This window comes from Suncus etruscus, chromosome 15 (assembly GCF_024139225.1).
Source record: "Suncus etruscus isolate mSunEtr1 chromosome 15, mSunEtr1.pri.cur, whole genome shotgun sequence".
Classification (NCBI taxonomy): Eukaryota; Metazoa; Chordata; class Mammalia; order Eulipotyphla; family Soricidae; genus Suncus; species Suncus etruscus.
Window position 1 is genome coordinate 23,024,899 of NC_064862.1, and position 23,970 is coordinate 23,048,868.

Genomic DNA, 23,970 nt, shown 5'->3' on the forward strand with positions numbered 1-23,970 from the left:
GGCATTAGTTAGCAGACAGTGGCTCTGGCAGGTATCTCTCATCTCAGTGTCTATCCTTCTTGGCCATCTTTGGGGGCTCTGGTTCTAGGGGTGCCTACTGCAACTGAAAAGTTGAGCTGAGATCTGAAACTGTGCCCTCTGCAGTGCCTAGCACAGATGCACCCTCAACCAGCCATTCAACCCATCCCCATCTCTGGGCTTGAACTAAACAAGCAAAAGAAGGGAGAATTCTCTCATTTCACTGGGAATTCTCAGACTTCCTCCAGGAGCATACTCAGGTCTGCAAGGGGAGTGGGGTAGCAGTGACCTCTGCAGCAATGACCTTGAGAGCAGGGTTCCTTTGAGCAGCCCACACTTCTCCCTCCCACCAGCAACTAGCTGCCTCTCATCCCCCTTGCCTTTTCATCCTGCCTTCAGAAGCCTCTTGGCAGAAGATAAAATAGTAGTTGATTGGAAACTATTCGCACTAACATTTTGCAGGGTGGGAAGTAGATGGGCTGTAACCAAATTCACTTGGCTGGGAACTGAACTCCGCAGGCAGTGCTTGCTGGCTGATTGGAATTTCTACCACCAGCGATAAACCATGACCCCCAGCTGGATCCCCGGGGGTGGGTGGGTTGGTGATAAGGGGTCATCTTGGGGCTGCACATGCACACGCCTCCCCCTAGTCCCCTTTCACTCCTCCCCACACTTCTTGAACTACTCACACCACACAGCACACATGTAAGTACCAGAGAGAAGCATCCCAGAGCCTGGTCCACACAATGTACACACAAGCAGACAACTAACTGCAGGCTGGAGGATGTCACTTGCATGCATTTGCAAAGGAACTCCAGTCTGCCAACATGTGTTCCCAGGAACACAATTCTCCTCTGCATGGCGCACCACATGCTTTGCATTGGCGTGAACCATATCTACATGCCCCAGTGTTTTCCCCAGGGGAGCACATACCAACACCTCCAGCCTGCACACCACGCTATGAACACCTGACCTTACCAAGACACACACAATGCACTCACAGGCATGGGCTTTTGTGTTCCCCATGCAGGGAGACATGCAACCGATAGACACGTTGCTGATGTGATCTCGGACATGCATGCATAATCTCAACCCACAACTGCAAGTCCACTTGGAGTTTCAGCATCCCCATTCTGCCTCCTTCCTCCTGTCCCCTTTTCCTCCCTCTTTTCCTTTGACTTGGCAATATAGACTGACACTCAGCTGTGACATGGCTGGCGAGGTCCTCCCCAGCTCCCCAAGCTGATCTGTGCATTCCAAAGGCTGGAAATCTCTACTTACTGTTTTTTGTGCCTCTTCTCTTCCTTTTTTTTGCTTTTAGGGCTAGAGGAGCTAAAAGAAAAATGGCCAATTAACTGAAGAATGAAATCTTCCAGGTAAAGATAAGAACATGTAAGGTACTGGGCTGGGTAGGGAGCTCAAAGGGTTGGGATTCATATTTTGACTGCATTAAATGGCTGGGTTTTAGTCCTGAATAGCCCCCCAAGTATGCTAGAATGGTGTCCTTTACTAAATAAATAAGTTAACAACAACAACAACAACAATAATGACAATCAAAATAAATAAAGTAGTGAAAATTATTCTATGAAACACAATGGTTGCTAGGCTATATAATAGCACAGATGCCAATCATTTTCAAAACCAGGGACATTTTCACCCAAAAAGTTCAGGTAAATAAACTGACCCAATACATAGCCTAAGCAAGAGGAAGCCATGGCCAGCTCTGGAAGTTTCTTAATGACTTTCTCCAAAATCAATGATAGCATCCACATTTTGCAAACATGTCATCATCATAGGAAGGACCTCACTAGATATTTTGGGTTAATGAATGCAAGTTAGTCTCCTACAGTCCAGGTTGGAGACATCATGTAGCAACGCACCATTTTACAGATGTGAAATATCAGACCAGCTAAGAAGTTGGCTTAGGAGCACAAAATTTGGACTGTAACCAGGCCCCAGGCTCTTGGTCTCCTGAGGTCAGGCTTTTGAATCCATTTATGAGAAGTGAGTGGAACACCTACAGATTCACTCTCAAGTGGATTAAGAGATTTGATATGGGGTGGGGGGGGAGGAAGGAGATTTAGGGCACTGATGATGGGAATGTTGCACTGGTAAAGGATGGTGTTCTTTATATGACTGAAACCCAACTACAATTATGTTTGTAATCAAGGTGTTTAAATAAAGATACAAAAAAAAGAATAAAAACAACAGAAAAAAAAAGATTTGATAGATTCTGAAAAGCCCACACAAATATTAGGCATGAAATTTTATTTGGACTCTTAAAAATAAATCAGAGAACTGGGGTGTTCGTGGACCATATAAGACAAAATTTGACCCAGAGTAGGGATCTAATTTAGTGAGTTCAAGTCCAACTGATTTTGGATAGTCCCCGTGAAGGCATTACTGGGAAGACGAGAATGAAAGTGACCCAATTGAAATCACAGTGTGGCATTGGCTGTGGGGGCTTATGCCTCTCTGAGACACAGTCCAGGCAGGGAAAGAGAGAGGCAGGAAGATGCAAGCAAGTTCATGTCTCGCCTCTGGAATTTCATGGCTGTGTGGTCTGGAGCATGCTGGCTTCCAGCCATGAAACAAGGCGGGTGCTGAGTGGATGGATAACCTCGGTGACCCGTGTCACTTGGTGGCTGAGTGTGTGAAGGCTTCTGTGCTCAATCCACCACTGACACCTGACTCTGTTTACAACAGGAGCTTTCACAGCCTGGGCTAGTCCTTAAGTTTGGTTTTCAGTTTGGTCAAATTCTGGTGGCATGTCTGGGAACCAGTCTCGGTTTCCTTGCTTGTAAAATGGGAATGATCCACACCCACCCACTGCAAAAGATTGTGGTATGGGATGAGGCATCTGGAGATGCTTTGTTCAGGGACTCATTGATAGATTTTAGCTTTGGGGGAATCTCTGTAGGACATGGCTCCCATTTTCTGGATGGAATCTGGGAAGACTTTAGTGGAATGGTAGGGGTTGATGCTTCTTTCTCTGATCCCCCTGAAGATGTGTGTGTGTGTGTGTGTGTGTATGTGTGTGTGAGAGAGAAAGAGAGACAGAGAGACAGAGAGACAGAGAGATAGAAACAGAGAGAGACAGAGAGAGACAGAGAGAAACAATAAAAAATGGTCCCAAGACTTTCTAGGGGTTGACATGGGAGCTCTCCTAGTGGGAGTTGAGAGCTGACTTAAAACTTCCCAGGAAACCAGCCCAAACCTTAGTTCTGGAAGGAAAAGACCCATAAAGATGAAACTATGGGGGTGGGAGCAAAAACATACGGATGGAGACTGAGCAGGAATTCTAAAAGATGCCTAACTCATGCCATGGAAGAAGAAGGGTATAGAAAGCTCATGTGAGCAGCAAATTAAGCAAATGCTTACCTGTGCCTTCTCTTCTTGGAGAATGACCTGAATGGAGGGAAGAAAGGAAGAGAGAAGGAGACAGAGAAGTGGGAAGGAAGGAAATGAGAGAAAAGGAGAAAGAGAAGGCAAGAAAGGAGCAAGGAATGAAGGAGGGAAGGAAAAGGAGGAAAGGGAAAGAAAACAAATAATGGTGACTCAATGATTTCTGTTCCTGAGAGTATTGTGTCAGTACATTGGCAACTGTAATTCTGTCAGGAAACCCAGCTTGCCCTCCACCTTTCTCAGTTCTCCAAAAACGTGAGCCTGGCTTAGCCTCTGGTATTTCCAGGTCAAAAGTGAGCAGGGCATTTATCCTCATCCAGAGTTATTAATCAGCCTGTCCTGAATGTAGTGCTTGGGGTCTGAGGAAGACAGGAGGACATGAGAGAAAGAGTCCTCTGCCTCTGGCCCTCCCACCCATTATCTCACTTTTATCTTTCTCCCTACTGTGATTCATCATCATCACCATCTTGGGTCAACCAGTTTTCCCATAGTGAACTGTGGGCCAGTCTCTGTGCCAAACCGCTCACACTTAGTCTTATACAGTCTTCCCCCTAGCTTTGTGAATACTCCCTGAAACAAAGACACTGAAGTTCAGAGAAGTTGGTTAAGCTGACCAGAATTACATAGTTTCACCTGTGTAACTCATACTCTGTTGAGAGTCCAACTCTGACATCAGAGTCTCCTTGTGGCCTTTTACCCTCAGGTTGGTTGAGTGCACCCCCACACCTCTATCTCTGCTCCCTTCAGCACTGAGAAAGCTTCTGTGCTTAACCCTGTTTATAGTATCAAGCACCATCTAAGCATCTTACAGTGTCTTATTTGGGCACTGCTGGAAACATTTTGGGTACAGAGATTGAGTTGGAATCCTTGACTATTTCTGTAAACCCAAGGTCTCATTTATTCATAACACTTCATGGGCATTTAAAAATTTAGATGTGGAAATAAAAGGTTGTTTTTTTTTAAACGTTGAGAAGAAAAATCTGTGCTTCTCTTACTCCTACTTCATCTTCCAAAAATCTATCAAGAAGCATCAAACAAACATTTCAAGCATTCAAAGAAGCTGAATCCACAGAGTAGTGGTGAGGTTGGGAAAGCCTCAGCATTGGTGTCTCTTTCTCTTAGTCAACCTTTCTCACGTTGGCCTGGCCACCTTCCCTAGGCTATCTGGAGCTGGCAGGAAAAGCCACTTCCTAAATCTTAGACACAGTCTTGTGAAAAGAAACACTTGAGTGAGAAGCTAGCAGGTTTCCAAAGTGCCAATAAGTCCCTGGGCCAAGTGACTGGCAAAAATGGTTTAGCTCTAGAAGAGGCTAAAGTAGGCTCCGTCCATTCTCAGGCAGCCATTTTTTTGACAACAGACACCACACAGGGAAAGCATCAGTGGCTTTGTTCATGTCTTGAACTCAAAGAACACTCAATGGAATATATGTGCAGAGAGCAGGCATCATTAAGAGCAGATGCTGGCAACCTGAACTGAGGTATGTTGAATAGTTGCACTGGGAAAAGCCACTTTGGGGGTGGGGCACCTTGGAACCAAGGATGAGAATTAGGGAGACAACCCAAACAAGCTCTTACCTTTCATTCAGTTGAGGCTGTTTAATTGCACAAATAATCCACAATTGATGTAGGAAAGTTGGAAGATACAGATAAGCAAAAAGAGAATATAAAACCACTCTTACCCTATCATCCACAGGCAAAAAAAAAAAGTTCTACTTGGAGCTTCCAGCATCCTTCCCCCAGGGCCCCGGACTTTAGAAATATGTATAAATAGGGAAACAGTTGACTAAGGGAGGTTTTATAGCAAATGGAAGCACCCACTTTTGTCCCAAAGCCAGAGAGCTGAGTTTTCAGATGTTTTTACTCCCTATCAGCTCTCTTGGTCACAAACCTACACTGTGAGAATATATGTGAACACATATGTGTGGGGGAGTGAGTGTCTTTTGGATGTGAATCCAAATGATTGTGCCCTTTAAGATCTGTTAAATACCCACACAGGACATAGAGCCAGCTGCCATGATGGCTTCTGTCCCACTCACAGGACCAACCAAAGTGGCCATGTTCGATGAGCAGGGAATGCTGAGTGAGACAGAGATGCCATGTTTTTTAAGGCTGGACCAGGAAGTTGAGACAGGAATGGGGTCCATTTCTGTCTCCCCAAAGAGACTAGAGAACTGAGTTGTACTCTGCCAAGTTTCTATCTGCCTCCCACATATTAGCTCTAGATTCTTATGGAAGTTTCAACCCTGTCTCCTATCACCAATGCCCTCTTCTGACTTGGGCCTGTGTGGGCTTCATGTCTGAGGAAGTAGCACTTCCAGTCACACCACATACAGACCAGAATCTAAAGAGAGGGAACCTTCTATTTAGAGGAAAGAGGCCCTCACATTAACTTTTAGGCCGCCAGCTTTCACCATCTCAGTCCCACCTGTCCTGGGTCAGCTATTATCTGTTTGCTGAGGGAAAAAGGACAATACCTGTGTCGTTTATGCTTTTTGGAACTTTTCTTCTTCTTTTTCTTGACAGGTGATGGGCTATAGGATGAGGACCTGCCAGGGAACAAGAGACACACTTCAGCAATGGCTCTTCAAGGCAGGGGATTGCCTCAGAGACCCTTCTCCAGACAGTGTTTAGCAATACCCAGCACGATCCAATTATGGGTTTAAACTTCCACCCCTTGCAAGGATGCAACTTTAATACTCTCCTTTAATCTCTTTATATCTTCCACACACTAACCAACTGAGTCCAGTTGCTACCCTCCTAAAAACTAATGAGGCTCATAGAGGGCAAAGCAACTTGTCCAAAGATACATTGGAACCTTCTGGAGCCTGGACACTTGTCTGTCTTTCTTTCTTTTTCTTTTCTTTTTTCTTTTTTTTTTTTTTTGGTTTTTGGGCCACACCTGGCGTTGCTCAGGGGTTACTCCTGGCTGTCTGCTCAGAAGTAGCTCCTGGCAGGCACGGGGAACCATATGAGACACCGGGATTCGAACCAACCACCTTTGGTCCTGGATCGGCTGCTTGCAAGGCAAACGCCGCTGTGTTATCTCTCCGGGCCTGACACTTGTCTTTCAATGACTCTATGACTCAGAACTGTCCTCTGGTTCAACCAGAAAACAATTCTCTGGACCATGTCTATTCTCTTCTATAATTCTAGGTCTCTCTTTTGTGTCATATTTCTCTCTCTCTCTCTCTCTCTCTCTCTCTCTCTCTCTTCTCTCTCTCTCCCCTCTCTCTCTTTCTCTCCCCCCCCCAGGAGCTTTTGCTAGGCTGTGATTCCCCAGTGAATTGCCATAAACACCCAAGAATAAATAGATTTTCACCTCCAAATTATGACTGACTCAACAGGTACAGGTGACTGTATCCCATTCTTCACTCTGCCAGCTTCGCAAGAAATCTCCTGGGGATGGCACTGCTTAGGCCTACATCCCTTTTTTGACCCACTGACAGAATCAAGGCAGACACTAATGAAGATATGCAGCTTGGTGCCAACAAGCACTTTCATGCTACCTACATGAATACATACAGTAGGTGGAGGGTAAGGGAGTAGGGAGTGGTGCAGACTGCAGTGAAACAGAGGACAACAGCTAGTACGTCTGGTTACTTCTTAGGGGATCTGTGAGAATGTGAACACAAGTTCCTAGAGCACCTGGCTTTTCCAGAGAAGTTGCTAGAAATCTATATTTTCATCTGATAGCTTGAAATGTTAGCTATAAATGAAAATATAATAATTTAAAAAGACAATTATGTGAGAGGCCAAATAAAGCATGCTCTGGTAGAGAAAATGCATGATTGAGAACACCTTGATTCTCAATCAAGAAAATCACAATATCTGTTCTCAGAGCCAAGCTTTAGTGAATGTTTATTGGATAGATGCATGGCAGGTTAATGGATGAATGGATGAATGGATGGAGAGATGAATGGGTAGATGAATAAATGGGTGGAAGGGTGAATGTATGGGTGTAGGTGAATGGATATGGGTGGATAGAAGGATGGGTGTGTGGATTCATGGTTGGAGGGATAGATAGGTGAATGGATGGTGGGTGGATAGATCTATGAATTGATGGTGAGTGGAAAGATGATGAGTTGTGGGTGGGTAGATGGATGGTAGGTGTGTAAATGGATGAATGTTGGGTGGGTGGAAGGATGGTGAGTGATGGGTGCTTGAATGGATGGTGGGTGAGTGGATGGATTTTGGGTGGATGGAAGATAGTGGGTATTAGATAAGTCAATGGATGGGTGGGTTGATGGGTGGGTGGGTGGAAATATTGGTAGATGGATCATGGATATATGGACCATGGATATATGGTGAGTGGATGGAAGGGTGGATAAAGCTTGTCTGGATTTGCTTTTCAAGTATTCTCCAGCTCACTCCTAAAGCCAGGAAGCTCAAGCATTACCATTCATCCTATAATGACTGAAACTCAGGATCTTCATTCAAATTCTCTACTGGGACCTCGTGGGGGGCAGGTCCTCTTAGAACTAGACTGTCTACAAAACAAGGTCCCAGAAATTCCTGGGGTTTGCAGCTTGTCTTTCAGACTCTGCTCTCTGCTGCCTCCTGCAGGTTTCCTCAAATATTGCCTCTGAGATTAAGTGTGAGTCTCAAGGGGTTATCCCAGGTCTCTGCCCACCCCTCTGAGCTGGAACTCTGGAACAGGCTTAATTTAGTGAGTGGCAGCCTAGAACAAAATATGTAAATTTCCTTAAATATGAAATAATTGTTGGACAATCAAAGTAGACAATCAAAGGACACAAAAGAGTCCAGAGCTGACACTACGTGCATGCGCACACACAACATGCATAACCACACACACAGACACTTGTACTACAGACATATACACACACATGTAAAACTACACCCATATACCATTACACACACAATCACACACACTCATACTCAAACTAGCCCTTCCTCCTTGGCATTTCGCCAATGCTAGGACCAACTGAGGAGACTGGGGTCAAGTCCTTGTAAGAACCATTTTTTCAAAATGAGTACAATGATAAGATAGCAAGTTCCTGGATGTCATTTTCAACCGTCAGTCATACGGTGCAGAACATCGTCTGGTTCTGCCTCTATGGAAAATAATATGAAGCTGTCTCATAAAAAAAAATACAACAACTATAATATGATCCAGTAATTCTACTCTCTACCTACCCCAAGAACACAAAAGCATTCATTTGTAAGAATATCTGGGCATTTATGTTCACTGCAGCCTATAGTACAATAACCAGGATAAGAAAGCACCCCAAATGCCCCCCAACAGAGAAGAGGCATGTATGGTCTATATGTGCACAATGGAATATATACACCATGGAATGCTACTCGGCTCTAATAAAAGAAAAACTCTTGCATTTTGTTCTTACTTGGATAATACTAGAAGGTGTCATGTTATGCAAGATTAAATTGGAGGGAAGTAAATGCTAAATGATCTCACTCATAGGCGGTGTATGAAGAAACAAAGAATGAGTGGGCGATGGCAGGTTAAAACATACCTTTGGACTCTCACAAAAGAACTGAAATTACCAAGCTTGGTAGGGAAGGAAGGGAGGGATGGGGCGGAAATGACCTAAGGGAAGTGACTGAGGAAGCCAGGCACTTTGAAGGTGGTGGAAGCGAAGGTAATTTTGAACATTCAAGGCCTAAACATTATCACTAGCCAACCATGCTACCTCTATAATAATAAAAGTAATATTTGCCCAAGTGAAAACTCCTGGAACTCTTTAATGTATAGATAATAAAAATAAACATCCCACAAGAACAGACTCTAACTGTGTGGGCTGGTGACTATAAATAAAGCTTACTGTGATGATCCTTTTGCAATAGATACAAATGTCAAGTCAATATGTCATAATATTGTTAGCATGTCATAGTGTTAGCATGTCATCTATCTGTCCTAATTCTATAACATTGGAGAAAATGTAAAAATTAATCATTGTGTATTTCTCCTAGATTCTTATCAAGGGTCAAAGGGTGATGGAAATCCCAGGGCATAGTATTGTCTTCCACAGGTACCTATACCAAAAATCCATTTCCAGGGACACAATTCTTCAGAGTAGTTGACCATTTACCACCAAGACATATAGCTATTGCCAGACAAGGTGGCAGCTGCTTCTGTATTATTTTCATGTGAACTGATCACAAAAGCCTCAAAGTTCCATATTAGTCCCCATCTTCTAGAAAGGGAGGCAGGTGCAGAGAGAGCCAATAACTCCCCACAACGTCCCACAGGGTTAAGAGGCAGAGAAGGACTTGAACCCAGCATACACAACTAATAGGATTCACTCCTATTTTGTCCCTTCGCCATCCATCAGGTTTCATTCTTCTCCCCTTGGGGCTCTCACCTCCTTCTCTTCTTCCGGGCAGATTTCTTCTTTTTCTTCTTCCCCCTGGAGGCTGGTGGAGGCGTCCTGTCTTTGTCCTGGGAGGCACTGTGGGAACATGGGTTGCACAATGAGCATGTCCCGACTTTCCCCCATCTCCGATCACAGGCTGTGGCTGCCTGGAAACAGCCCAGTCCCTTGGAGGATGAAGGATCCCTAGTGAATAGCTAATTACCACCTCCTGGTGGATGTGGTCACACTTCAGATTAAGTGCCTCAAATCAAGAGTTTATGCCAACCTAATGAGACTGACACCAAACGCTACCCCAACACCAATGGGTTATTTAAAACAGAGTTAGAGAGGTTAACTACTCCCTAATAGATTTATTATTGAATTTTCAAATGGCTCACCTTGGTAAATAAATCACTTTTTAAATCATTAATTGGCAGCTCAGTCCCCCTCCCTTCCCCAATCCTCATGTCTGTATTTCCTGTTAGAGACAGAATATGAGGTGGCAGATATGGTAAGTAACAGCTGATTATTAAAAATATATTTGCCAAGGTCTAATCTAATATGATAACACATCTTCTATCGCCTCTTGGAACCTCCAAACCCTCCACTCTTCAGGAATAATTATTTCATGTGCAATTAAATTCAAACACTCAGGCTAGAGTTGAATGAAGTCAGGTTATCTCCTTTTATAATTGGGGAAGACTCCAGGGATTTTTTTTTAACACTGTGCTGTGGCAAAAAAAGAAGATGGTTTGGGATGAAAAACAAGTTAGGAGTTAAAATCTAGCATTTCAGTTGAATCTAAGTAAAAGAATATAATATTAAGAATATTTCCATCATTTTTCAGAAGTAACACAACTGCCATTTATTTATATGTTCTCTGCCAAGATTTTTTAAATTTTGGGGTGGGGCACACCCACCAATGCTCAGAGTTTACTCCTGGTTCTGCTCAGGGATCACTCCTGGTGGGTTCATGGGACCACATAGGGTGTTGAAAATCGAATTGGAGTCAGCTGCATGCAAAGCAAGCTCCCTAAACATGGTACCAAAGTCACTTTTGTGCTCCACTAAGATTTTCGTTGTTTGTTTTGGGGCTATACCTAGTGGTGCTCAGGGGTTATTCCTGCTCTGTGCTCAGAAATCACTCCTGACAGGCTCGAGGGACCATATAGGATACCGGGGATCCAACCCGGGTTGGCTCTGTGTAAGGCAAATGCCCTACCTGCTGTGTTATCTCTTTGGTCCCTCCAATAAGATTTTTTTCCTCCAATAAGATTTTAATATATTTTGATATTTTCCAAAAAGAAAAAGTAAAAGGCCACTGTGAGTAGAGTTATATTGAGGGTGTCATTTTACCTGCGAGGGGCACAAGGCTCAGTAATGTGGATAACTTCCACAGCCATATGGTAATATTAGAATGGGGCAGTTTAAGGTAGGATTGGAATCAAGGTTTGTATCATTCCTACCTTGGGAGTTTTCTCACAAAATCAGATACCTCCTCAGACTAGTTTCATGTAGCTGGGGTTGTAATTACCTGACTTGTTAGAGAACATCATAAAATACTCCCACATTTCATTTTAATCTAAGAGGCTAGATCATTAGTGTTAGTAGAAAAAGAAATGATCAAGTGATTAGAATTTAAGCTAAACTTCCTGCAACTCCAATAAATACAAATTAGGGAGCTGAATGGATACCATTTTCAGGTAAGTCATTGTAAGCAGGCTAAAAATAAAGACAACAGGAATTAACTTAACTCTACTGACATGCTTTAAAGCAAAAAGTATATGACGTTTTATCAGGAAGCAAAGCAGCCTCTGGGTGACTTCCGGACTTCTCCATGTGCCTCACTTGAAGTACAAGAACCTAATACATATTGTGGTGGGCCAGAGTGACAGCAGATCTGGGTCATCTGGCTTTGATGCCTGACAGCACACAAGATCTCCCCCCCCCCAAAATATCACAGCAGGAATCCCTGAGCACAGAGATAATCCCCCTCTCCTGCCAAGTGTCACCCCCAAACCAAATAAATAAATAAATAGACATTTGTTGTAAGGGTTGAATGACTTGAATGTATGGATGATTTAGCCACTTATTAACCCACCCATCTTGAGCCATAGAAACACCTCCCCATATGAACAGAGTCAGGAATCTGCAATAAAACAATTGAAGGGGCAACTACCCTAAGCAGAGACTTATAAAAATTGTGTCTTATAAAATAGAGATGATATCATTTATGGGAACCCCGATGTCCCAAAAGACCAGGATTTAAGAACCTCTGTAGACTCACTGGATAGCTGAAAACCAGAAAAGCCTTGGAATTTAGTCAGCTGCACCATCACTGAGGAGGGGTTATTAACTGGCTCCTCAAATCCCTCCACTTGGTAGGTCTTCCTTTTCCTCTTTTCCCCTTTCATTTCTTGGCTTCTATTCTTTCACGAGTGTCCTTTGTGTGGGCAGACGGGGATAGATTCGTGGTTGCACATAGCATTGCATTAACTGCAGTGAACTAGGCCACAGTTGAGAGTGTACATGGCAATGTGGACAGAGTTCAGTGAAAAGGCATGAGCTCTGTCGTGGCTGTGCATTCACCATGTCCATTCCTGTTCCGGTATTTACATTTCTGTACCAGGCCTCTCAGCTCCTGGGCCTCTCTGGTCCCAAGTTTGTTGCAATGGGCAGTAGCATTTCTTGCTCAGGCCATGTTCCAGGAGCTGGCCTTGAGGCCACTTATGGGAAATGGTGCTTTAATTTTTATTATTAGCTGGATCTGAGTGGTCTTTAAGGAGGTCATAAGTGTGGTTTCTACCTGGGGGTGCAACACAGGAAGGTGATGGGAGTGGAGACACTTGCCCAGGCTCTCCACCTAGAATTGACTATATGGCATCAAGATGTAGGTGTCCTGATTGTGGCTCCTTGAACCACCCAGGAACATTTGAAACATCTGCTGTATCCCATATCCCAGGCTCATCAGAATCTACATTTTCCCATCTTGCTTCATCCTCACCCAACCTAAAAAAAAATTCATCTTTATATTCCCATTTTATAGCAGTGAAAACTGAGATCATCTCCCCTGCCAAGGTCTCTCAGACAGTGTAAATGCCAATCTCTGCAAACACCCCAATTCTCCCTTAGTTGTTTATGGGGTCCCACATTGTGGTGGTGAGCAAAAGCCTCTACTCTGCATCCACTCTACTCTGCCATTCCAGGTTCAGACCTCTGCCTCTATAGGAAAGACAATTTCTTGTCCTGCTTCCTGGAGATAAATCTCCAGAGCTAATGCTGGGCTTCACTTCTCCAAGATACTGAGGTGGACTTTCTCTCTCACTCAGATCACAGCCTAACCAAAGCTTGTGGCCTATAGGGTAGCCTGAAGGTGGGGAACCACCATTCCCTCATATCCCTGCATACCAGGCAACCAACCCTCCATGTAAGTCTCTAATCTTACAAACTACTGTATTTTTTATACCATAAGACATATTTTTATTCCCCAAAAGATGTAGGGAAAGGGGACCAGAGTGTTGGTGCAGCCGTAGGGTCTTTGCCTTGCATGCATCTGACCTAGGACAGACTGTGGTTCAATTCCCCAGCATCCCAAGTAGTCCCTCAAACCAGGAGCGATTTCTGAGCACAGAGCCAGGAGTAACCCCTGAGCATCACTGGGTGTGGCCCAAAAACCAACCCCCCCCCCCAAAAAAAAGGAGGAAAATGTCTGTGTGTCTTATAGAGTGAATGCTGCCTGGAACTGAGGATTTCTTGGGATTACCAGAAAACTGGAAGAGTTCTAGAAACTTAGACTCTCTCCATTTGCTAATGGCAGTCATAATGATTTTTAAGGTCATGTTGACTGCTATTTACATAAAATGGTTGAAATATTATTTTTTATAGTTTGTTAAATATTTTAGCACATCATTTGCTTGAGGATATTTTTTCTTCTTTTTCTCGTCTAAAGATTGTGTGTGTCTTATGGTCAGGAGAATCTTACAGAGTGAAAAACCCATGATATCTCTTTAGAGTTCCTCTCAGGTTCCTTTCTGGTTTTATTTTTGTTTGTTTGTTTTTGGGCCACACCCAGCAGGTGCTCAGGAGTTACTCCTGGCTATGCTTTCAGAAATCCTCCTGGCTAGGGGGACCTTATGGGATGCCGGGGATCCAACCAGGTCCGTCCTCCTCTCAGGTTATTAACTAGAAATTGGCATCCTAAATCCGAGGGGTGTTCTTAGAGGAGATACACAAAGTCAAAATTGACAACCAAGTCCCAACTGGCTGATCAATAAGGCTCAGAACCTCTACCCCTGTCAACCAAGAATTCCAGGATTTAAGGAGAGAATCTTGGTCAATGAAGATTTCTTCAGTTCATGTGACTGATTCACCTCAGTCATCTGTGAAGTGGTTTGGCATCCCCTTGACTCAACAAAAGGCAAAGAGGCAGGGGTGGGGGTTTGCTAACAAGGATACTAGATTCTCTTTTCATCTGTCACCAGCAGAAAGGTAGAAACAAAGACCCAGGGGTCAGAAAGGCAGTGAAACTTCAAGGAACAAGAATATGGCTTCAAACTGTTGCTAAACCCAAACTGGAAAGACGACATTGGGAACAAAATCAGTTCTCTGTGGGCCAAAAATAAACCAGATTTCTAGATGCATGGCATGAAACAGAAGCCAGAAAACAGAGCAGATGATTTCAAGAGCTTTCACTGTCTAAGTCAGTAGGTCCATATCAGGGATATAAGGCCTAAAAAACCCAGGGTTCAACACTTCACTCTGCACTTAGGAGAGAGTCATGCTTTTGTGTGTTGTTTTTAGAAAAATATTTTTATCTTACTATTAATTTGGAGGAGCTCCCAAATGGTGCTCAGAAAGCCCATGGTCTCAAATGGTGATTTTTAGCAATGGGGCTGGCAATTCAGTGGAAGAGCCTGAGTCTGTGATGCTGCCAGGCAAACATTTGAAGCCAGAGTTTACTACCAAAAATACCAGGGTAATGCTCAGGGGGCCTTGGGGGTCACACCTAGCAATTCTTGGGGGACCATGTGGTACCAAGGATTAAACCTGGTTCAGAGGCAACTAACTGCTATACTATTTCCCAGCCTTCTTATTGTTCATTTCACTATTTGTTGATGCAGAGGCCTCACAATGCAGTGCTCAGAAGCTACTTTGGGCTCCCAGCTTGCTCTTGGTGGTGCTCTGGGACTTGTACAGTATCTAGATTCAAACTCTGGTCTCTCAGATGTAACGTCTATGCTGGGTGGCTATGATTTAAGTCATTTCCTCTCCCAGCCTCCATAAAATACTATATCCTCAGATAAACCTTATGTTTGCATGTTGCAGGGGTTCAAGTTATATTGGTTGGATGGGTTAAGGAAAGATCTAGAACTTTAGGGGTGGTGGGGACTGAAGTTTTAAGCAGCGAGTTTGTGATACTGCAGGCTCATGATTGTGAAGAGGAAGGTATGAGTTGTCATTTCAGTATGTGGGGGTGGGGTGGGGGTCAGTGGACTGTGGTCCCCACACACCACATGGTGTCCACTTCTGTTTTGATTAATGAAGATTCTGGAATTATAGACAGGAACACAGAAGACAATCTGTTGCCAGTCTTCACTTCAATAGCATGGTTAAGTTGTCATGGAACACAGTCTGACCCATAAATCTAAAATATTTACTCTCTGTTCCTTTATAAATAATAGCCAACATAAAGATGGTGGTGGCGATGATGAGATAAAACTGACTAGTGGTATTGGTCGTGAAATATTGTATATATAAAATCCAACTAGCGGGGCCGGAGCGATAGAATAGCTGTAGGGCATTTGCCTTGCACATGCCCAACCCAGAACTGACGGTGGTTCAAATCCTGGCATTCCATATGGTCCCCTGGGCCTCTCAGAAGCAGTTTTTGAGTGCAGAACCAGGAGTAACCCCTGAGCACCAAAAACTAAAACAAAAAAAATTAAATCCCAACTAGCAATAGCTTTGTAAATCACAAATAGCTGTAAGGAAGAATACAATCATACAATTTTCAGCAATATGAATGGAACTGGAAGATTATATTAAATCAAATAAGCCAGGAGAAGAAGGATAAATACAGAATGCTATCACTTATATGTGGTATTTAGAATAATTGCATGAAGAAATGAATGGTCCAAATAGGAGTTGTCTTGAACACCCTTGGCCCTAGATTATAGCAAGGAGAAAGAAAGAGACTGAGTGGAGGAAGAGAAACACAAATATGAAAGTATGGAGCCAGGGGCCATACAGTCTTAGGAGCATTGGTGATGTTAAAAAAAAATACAGAACTAAATATCTAAAGCCAAAGTCAACAATAATGGAATCAAGAGACCCAAACTTTAACAATCTAAACTTTATTTTTTATTATTATTATTTTTTTTATTTTTTTGGTTTTTGGGTCACACCAGGCAGCGCTCAGGGGTTACTCCTGGCTCTATGCTCAGAAATTGTCCCTGGCAGGCACGGAGGACCATATGGGACACCGGGATTCGAACCAACTACCTTTGGTCCTTGGATAGGCTGCTTGCAAGGCAAACACCGCTGTGCTATCTCTCTGGGCCCAACAATCTAAACTTTAAATGGGCTTGTTATACTTGCAAGTTTGGGGGGCAAAGGATGGTGGTTGGGATACACTCTGGGAACATGGTGGAGAGAGGTTGACACTGGTAGTGGGATTGGCCCTGATTCATTTTATGTCTAAAACCCAACTATAGAGGACTTGATAAACAACAATGGTTTCAGTACAATTAAATTAAATTTAAAAAGTTAAAAACCTGACTTTTGATTGCATGGTCTGAAAGAAGAACTCAGCAAACAAAGAGAGAAGAGTGCTACAAGAGAGAACCATTTCTTGCCCCTTCAACAGGATCATGCGTGTAGGTCTGAAGCAATGAAGAGAACAGATGTGTTCTTACCTGTGTGCTCCAGCAGGGGTGAGCTCGCGGTAGGCCTTGCTTCTCTCCAGGCCCGTGGTGCTTGAGGCCTCGGTGGCCAGGCGCTCACTCAGCTTTTCCGAGGGTCCATCCTGAGCTGAAACCAGGGCGCTGCTCTTGGATTCTTCTGTCCTACAGGGGATGAAGCCAACATACAAAGTGTTAGGCTGGGGGTGGAGGAAGAAGGAGATGGAGGGCATTGGTAGCAGGAAGGTTGCACTGGTGAAGGGGGTGTTTGTTTTTATAACTGAAATCCAACTATAAACATGTTTGTAATCATGGTGCTTAAGTAAAGATATTAAATATAAACAACAACAACAACAAAGTATTAGGCTAAAACTCAGTCCTCTGATGCTCACCCAACATTCATTATCCATGAAATATGCCCCACCTTTTCTTGAGGCCCTGAGAATATCACTAATTGATTATCTTTGTGGGGGGAAATGACGATTTGTTCTCCAGTTCTAGAAGAAAGGAGCTGGGTGGTTTTCTCTGTCAACAGCTCTTTGACAGCCATGTATCTTGAAAGATGAAAAAGAGGTGCCGGAACCCACTTCAAACTTTTCATGAACTTTACCTGAGCTGAAAGTTCTGTGCTCTGGGACTTTATTTGTCCTTGCAACCACACCTCACAGAACCTGACTAACTCTCAGGAGAAATTGCCATTCCTCAATGTCTTTCCCTTTCCCAAGACAGGATTAGAGGCTGGAGTAGGTAGGGGCTAATTCAACCCCTTCCTTTCCCATTTGCATCCCTTTTCTCTGCCTTTTCTGTGTAGGGACCAGAAGATTCCTGGCTTCTTCCACCATCTTTGCTAGGATCCATTCTAGGACCTAGGAATGGGTCATACCCTCTCTTGGGGCTGTAGTTTCTTTCATTATTTTTTGTTTGTTTGTTTTTGGGCCACACCCAGTGATGCTCAGGGGTTACTCCTGGCTATGTGCTCAGAAGTTGCTCCTGGCTCGGGGGACCATATGGGACACCGGGGGATCGAACCGCGGTCCGTCCAAGGCTAGCGCAGGCAAGGCAGGCACCTTACCTTTAGCGCCACCGCCCGGCCCCTGTAGTTTCTTTAATTATTAATAGAGAGTCTGGGTTCTCATTGTGTTGTTGAGATATAAAATGGGGGAAACCAATGCAAATAGAAAGACTGACAGCATGTCTCTCTTTCTCCTTCCTTCCTTCCTTCCTTCCTTCCTTCCTTCCTTCCTTCCTTCCTTCCTTCCTTCCTTCCTTCCTTCCTTCCTTCCTTCCTTCCTTCCTTCCTTCCTCCTTCCTCCTTCCTTCCTTCCTTCCTCCTTCCTTCCTTCCTTCCTTCCTTCCTTCCTTCCTTCCTTCCTTCCTTCCTTCCTTCCTTCCTTCCTTCCTTCCTTCCTTCCTTCCTCCCTCCCTCCCTATTTCTCTGAAGCTGGAACCACCAATGTGACCTCCAGAGTGGTAGGAAGTTGCCTCCTGGAACAGCAAAGTCCAGATAGTTCAGGCATCCTCTCTAGGAAACAAGCCTCTGGTTCCTTCTCCCAAGTTCCATCTACTCTGGAATTTAGCTCTGAGGAAGCTGCCTGATTTCTCATTAGTCTTTGAGCACTCACTCATCTCTCTCTCACTCTGGTCTGAGTGGAGAGGAGTTCTAAGCCCAGCATGTCACAGGTAGATGCAGGCAGGAGTCTGCCTCCTGCTCAAGGCCTCCAGAACTAGGCCCCACCATTGATCACAGGCATTAGCATTTCGCAGACACCCAATTCCTGCAACCAGTGAATCAAGATTGGTTTTATGACTCGGGATGGATGCCGCTGATAAGCCCTGTGCCCAGTCAATAGTGAAGGAATGACTGCATAACACATCCATCTCTGTCAGCCTCTTAGCCTGCATCTTCCGCTGCTGAGCTAGAAGATTCTGTCAGAGGTATGGGGAAATCCAGAGAGGGTTGGTTGGTGGCCCTCCCCACTGCCAACTTCAGGTTCCAGGTGGCCCTTGCTACTTTTCCTTTTCCTGCAACCCCCTCTTGTTTCTCTCCTTTAATTTAATTTTTATTGGGGGGGCACATCCGGTGATGCTCAGGGTTTACTCCTGGCTATGTGCTCAGAAATTGCTTCTGGCTTGGGGAGCCATATGGGATGCCAGGGATCAAACCAAGGTCTGTCCTGGATCAGCCATGTGCAAGGCAAAATGCCCTACTGCTGTGCCATTGCTCTGGCCTCTGTTTTTCTCCTTTTATAAGCTCTGTCCCCTCCCAGTCTACTCAAATGAAGTCCATGCTTGATTCTTTTATTTTTTTAACTTCATTTATTTATTGATTGATTGGTTGGTTGGTTGTTGGGCCACATCCAGTAGTACTCAGGGGTAACTCCTGGCCTGCATTCAGAAATCACCCCTGGCAGGCTCGTGGACCATATAGAATACCAGGAACTGAACCGGGTCCTTCCTGGGATGGCCGCATGCAAGGCAAATGCCCAACTACTGTGCCATCTCTTTGGCCTCCATGCTTGGTTCTTTCTTGAAAACTCTGAACTAGTTTTATCTGACCCCCCAGAAAGCCCTGCTTTTCTTCAAACATATCACGGCTTCAACTTCATTCACTCTAATTCCTAAGGTGCCTGCAGTAGGCACAAATTAGTTCCAGGTTAGGTAGCCCAAATGGAGAAGTTCCCTAGACTCACCAAGTCTATATTATACATAGAAAAATGGTAACACACACACACACACACACACACACACACACACACATTCTTAATAATGGGCCTTATTTAATGGTACTGCATAAGGAAGAGAATGAGCAGTACAATGAGCTGGGAAAAGAAAAGTGACTTACTATTTTATAAAATCCAAGAAGGCCTTTTTGAAGAATAACAGCAGAATTAGGGCTACCCTTAGGGTCTGTGGCGGTTAGTTGTTTAGTACTTTTATTTGGGGGCCTCTCAAGCAATGCTCAGTGTCATTGTGTCCCCCCAATGGACTGGACCGAGAATGAAATCCATGGTGCTGTGGTATGGAAGGATCATATACCCAGCCCAACATAGCTGACAGAAGCCCTTTGCTTTGCTCTGTTCCAGTCAGGGGGCCCCTTGGTGTTTTCTCCTGGAAACTGAGTCTTTACTCTTCTCTCCATGCACCATGCTGTCTCCATTTCTCTGAGTTTGGTTCATTCATTCATTCATTCATTCCCTTCTTTTCTTTCTTTCTTCCTTTTTTTTTTTTTTTTTTTTTTTTTTTTGGTTTTTGGTTTTTGGGCCACACCCGGTGGTGCTCAGGGGTTACTCCTGGCTGTCTGCTCAGAAATAGCTCCTGGCAGGCACAGGGGACCATATGGGACACCGAGATTCAAACCAACCACCTTTGGTCCTGGATCAACTGCTTGCAAGGCAAACACCGCTGTGCTATCTCTCCGGGCCCTTTTATTCCCTCTTTTACCTTCTCCCAGGGGCCCTGCCTGCCCTTCTGAAAATAAGGACTCATTTTTTATTTTGGGAGGGGTGTCACACCCAGTGACTGCGGTGCTCAGGAGTTACTCCTGCTCTTTGCTCAGAAATTGCTCCTGGCAGACTCTGGAGACCAAGTGGGATGCCGAGAATTGAACCACCATCTCCTGGGTTGGCAAACACCCTACTGCTGTGCTATCTCTCCAGCCCAATAGGGACTCTTCTGCCTCTCTTGCCCACAATCTCCCACCCCCTCCACTTACCCCGCTAATGTCCTTCTCATCCTTCCAGCCTTTCTTCAGGGCACAGCCCTAGTTACTACTGACAATGGCCATTTCATACGTCTATTCCCTAACCCTTTGTCTTTTGCAAAGACAAATCACAGATTTGCGAGACAAATTACAGATCACCTTCCAAAGAGTAAAGATTGGCCTTCTTTTTCTCACCACTAAATTCTCAGGACAGAGGGTCTGACTTTTTATGCTCTTTTTCGTTTGTTTGTTTTGATTATGGGTCACACTCAGGGATTACTCCTGGCTATGCACTCAGAAATCACCCCTGGCAGGTTTGAAGAACCATATGGGATGCCAGGATTTGAACCACCACCGTTAGTTCTGGATTACTTGCATGCAAGGTAAATGTCCTACCGCTGTGCTATCCCTCCAGCCCCTTTTTGTGCTCTTTGGCCCAATAAACATTTGTCAGGTGAACAAATGAGTGGAAATACAGACGAATTCTGATCATGGAGTTCACATGGGAAGCCACAGTTCCAAGGTAATGACCCTTGCAAAGAAAGAGGCAGAGGTACCCCCAGAAAGACAGGGGAGGCCTTGCCCCCACTCAGCTCTGGCTATGCCCCTAGAAGCTACACCCACCTGGCTTGCTGGTGGGGTGGAGGCTTCAGGGTGCCAGATCACTCCTGTCTATATTCCCTCTGGCTGTCTTGCTCACTCTTCCCCCTTCAGTGCTGCAGAAAATATACTTAAAAGGGGGAGGACCTGCTGGAACAGGAAAGTTAAGGCCATGGGGTGCCCAGCACCCCATTTCCTCCAGGCTTCCTGGTTCCATCTTGCTAATCAGCAACCTGAGGCTTCCTTGCTGCCTCTGTAGTCATGGCAACCTGCAGATTCCAGTCAGGATAAGGCAGGACAGAACTTTGAAAAAAAAAAAAAAACTGGTACTGAGGCCTGAGCAATAACACTGGTGGGAGGGCATTTGCCTTGCACGTGGCCAACTGGGGTTCCATCCCCAGCATCCCATGTGGTTCCTGTAGTCTGCCAGGAGTGAGCCCTGAGTGCAGAGCAAGGAATAACCCTTGAGCATCACTAATCACCACTGGGTGCGGCCTCATAACAAAACTAAAAAAAAAAAAAAAAAACCCAAGGTGGCAGGCTCTTTGCATCTTCCCTGCTTCTCCCACCCCAAACCCATCAGGGAACCCAGTTTCTATGGAAAAATTTATGTAGCCCCCAGGTTGGGAGCAGATCCTGGGATTTTTCTAAGTGCAAAGGCCTGCTTAAATCTGCACAGTGCGGAAGCTGTGGCCCCAACTGACTTAAAGCCCTGAGATGATTTCCATCATCAACACTAGCACCAGATCTGGAATTGTGGCTTTGGACTCCCAGACTAGTGCTCTTTCAACACCACTTGGCATTTGTGCATCTTTGGAGCCAGTCAGACAACCATTTCTCAGGGCTCTGCTTGTCCAAACTGCCAGAGAAACCCACACAGAGGCTCAGCCACCCCCACTAAGTAGGTGGGAGAACCCAGGCTGGGGACAGTTAGTAGCTAGAACATTAGCCGCTTGGCCTGGAATGATAGTATAGCAGCTGACCTGGGTTCAATCCCTGGAACTCATTATGGTCCCTTGGGCACTGCCAGGGGTGTTTCCTGAGTTCAGAGCCAGGAGTAACCCTTAAGCATCGCTGGTTGTGACCCCAAAATAAAACCAAACACAAAACACCAGTTGCCCTGCCCATTTCTAAAATGAACTGAAAGAAAGAAAAGGAACAAATAATACTTTGAACATGCAAAGAAGTAATGTGTGAAGAAAGGGTGGTGTGTGCAGCCAATATTCTCAGCTATCCAAGCTGTCCTGCTCCTAGTATAAGTTGAAGCACAAAAGAACCCTCTAGAGAAAAATCAACTCAGAAGTTTTTGCTGGGCATAAAGCTGGCGTGGATATGAAGTTCAGCAATGCCAGCCTGCTCTGCAGTTCAAACTCCCTTCTTCACACACACACACACACACACACACACACACACACACACACACACACACACACACACACATTTAACCATCATCCCTAATGGCCAGAAACCTCTCCCCAGACTGACCATATAGATGCCTCCTGTGTGGTCAGACTGTGGAGGACAGGGCGAGTTCTGCCTTCTACCAGGACAGAGCTGAATTCTGAAGCTGCTTTTTCCTCTAGAGCAGCCTGTAAAAAGGCCTTTGAGTGACACTAAGAAGGATCATAGTTCTGGAGTCCAGTGGGGTTTTCATTCAGTATTGTGAGCAAGAATCATGTCTCAGTGAGATCCCAGGGGACCCCCAGTTAGATCTTTAGGTCAGTTGGGGATGCTGACAGTTTATATTTTTCATCAGAGCACATTGCTGGATGCATTTTCTTGCTGTGGGAGGGATGGAGGTAGAAGAGTGAGTCCCCTGTGGTATCACAGCCCCACAGGAGAAGGGATGTCGCTGGGGCAGGAAGGCCCATGGAGGCATAAATAGAAGAGTTCAGAAAGACCCACCAGAGACTGTTGTCCTCATTCTGTCTCAGAATCCACAGATCTGCTCTGAGTACTTGTGCTGGCAGGCCATGTTCTAACACTGAAGATCCATACACTAAAGGTGAGGCAGGAAAGAACTGCCCCTGGGCGGGACTTCCGCTGTCCTTGTTGGGAAGGGGGAGGTTGGACAGACCTAATCAAGAGGGGAATGCATGGGCTTCTAGCTATTCTTATTCTTTCTGATTTGTATTGTAGCTCCATGCTTTGCAGCACTATTAATACAAGTTATATGTAATATTTAGTCATTAAATAATAAACCCATGCCCCTGGCAAATTCTGTTGCTGATTGTTTTGGGTGCTGAGCCAGTCACAGCCAATCACCCAATGATTCTCAGATACAGTGCTAGAGACAGAATTTAGGCAGCCTGCATGCAAATCCTTGGCACATTGAGTTCTCTCTCTCTCTCTCTCTCTCTCTCTCTCTCTCTCTCTCTCTCTCTCTCTCTCTCTCTCTCTCTCTCACACACACACACACACACACACACACACAAACACACTCACTTGGATGTATAGCCTTTTAGAAGGTAGTGAGTGTTATAGGGGAAATAAACAAAGCACTAAGAAGATGCATCACTTAGAGAACTTAGGACCATTCTCAGTGATACTCAGCAAAGAAGAGATACTCAGACTCCAGTGCAGGGGCCTTCAGACCCCTCTGGTAGAACCACAGACAGTGGTCTCTGGCAGTGCTCAGAGACCTGCCCAGTGGTGCTCAAAGACCCAAGTAATGCTAGGCTTTGAACCCAGATGCCAGTACATGCACATCATGTGTCTCTAACCACCTAGCATTCTACCCACCCATTGCCTATTTAATTTTTCTTATCTTGAGAAGATAACTTTTGAGTTAGCCTTGAAGGTAAAGTGTAAATGAGCCTCATGCAAGCCTCATGGAATGGGGAAGAATAGGATGCAGGAGTGTCTTAGAGGCTCTGTTTCCTGGGGCCTCCATTACCAAGCAGGGGAGTCCTTTCTTCCCACTTCTTGTGTACCATCTCTTTCTACTCAAGAGCCCATACCTGGATTCATTCCTCCAGATTCTCTCAGGCTTCCCTATTGGGGCAGCTCAACTGCT

At 44.8% G+C, this 23,970-nt stretch overlaps 1 protein-coding gene across 1 annotated transcript in view; it reads right to left on the bottom strand.

Annotated features, from left to right (window-relative positions):
- Positions 1-23,970, bottom strand: part of SRRM4 (serine/arginine repetitive matrix 4) — a 155,634-nt gene that overhangs the window by 31,366 nt on the left and 100,298 nt on the right. The window contains exons 2-6 of the mRNA XM_049788805.1: positions 16,670-16,819; positions 9,765-9,851; positions 5,898-5,969; positions 3,400-3,426; positions 1,300-1,350 (exon numbers count right to left, since the gene is read on the bottom strand). Coding sequence (XP_049644762.1) covers positions 1,300-1,350; positions 3,400-3,426; positions 5,898-5,969; positions 9,765-9,851; positions 16,670-16,819 — 387 coding nt within the window. The remainder of the gene's footprint in view (positions 1-1,299; positions 1,351-3,399; positions 3,427-5,897; positions 5,970-9,764; positions 9,852-16,669; positions 16,820-23,970) is intronic.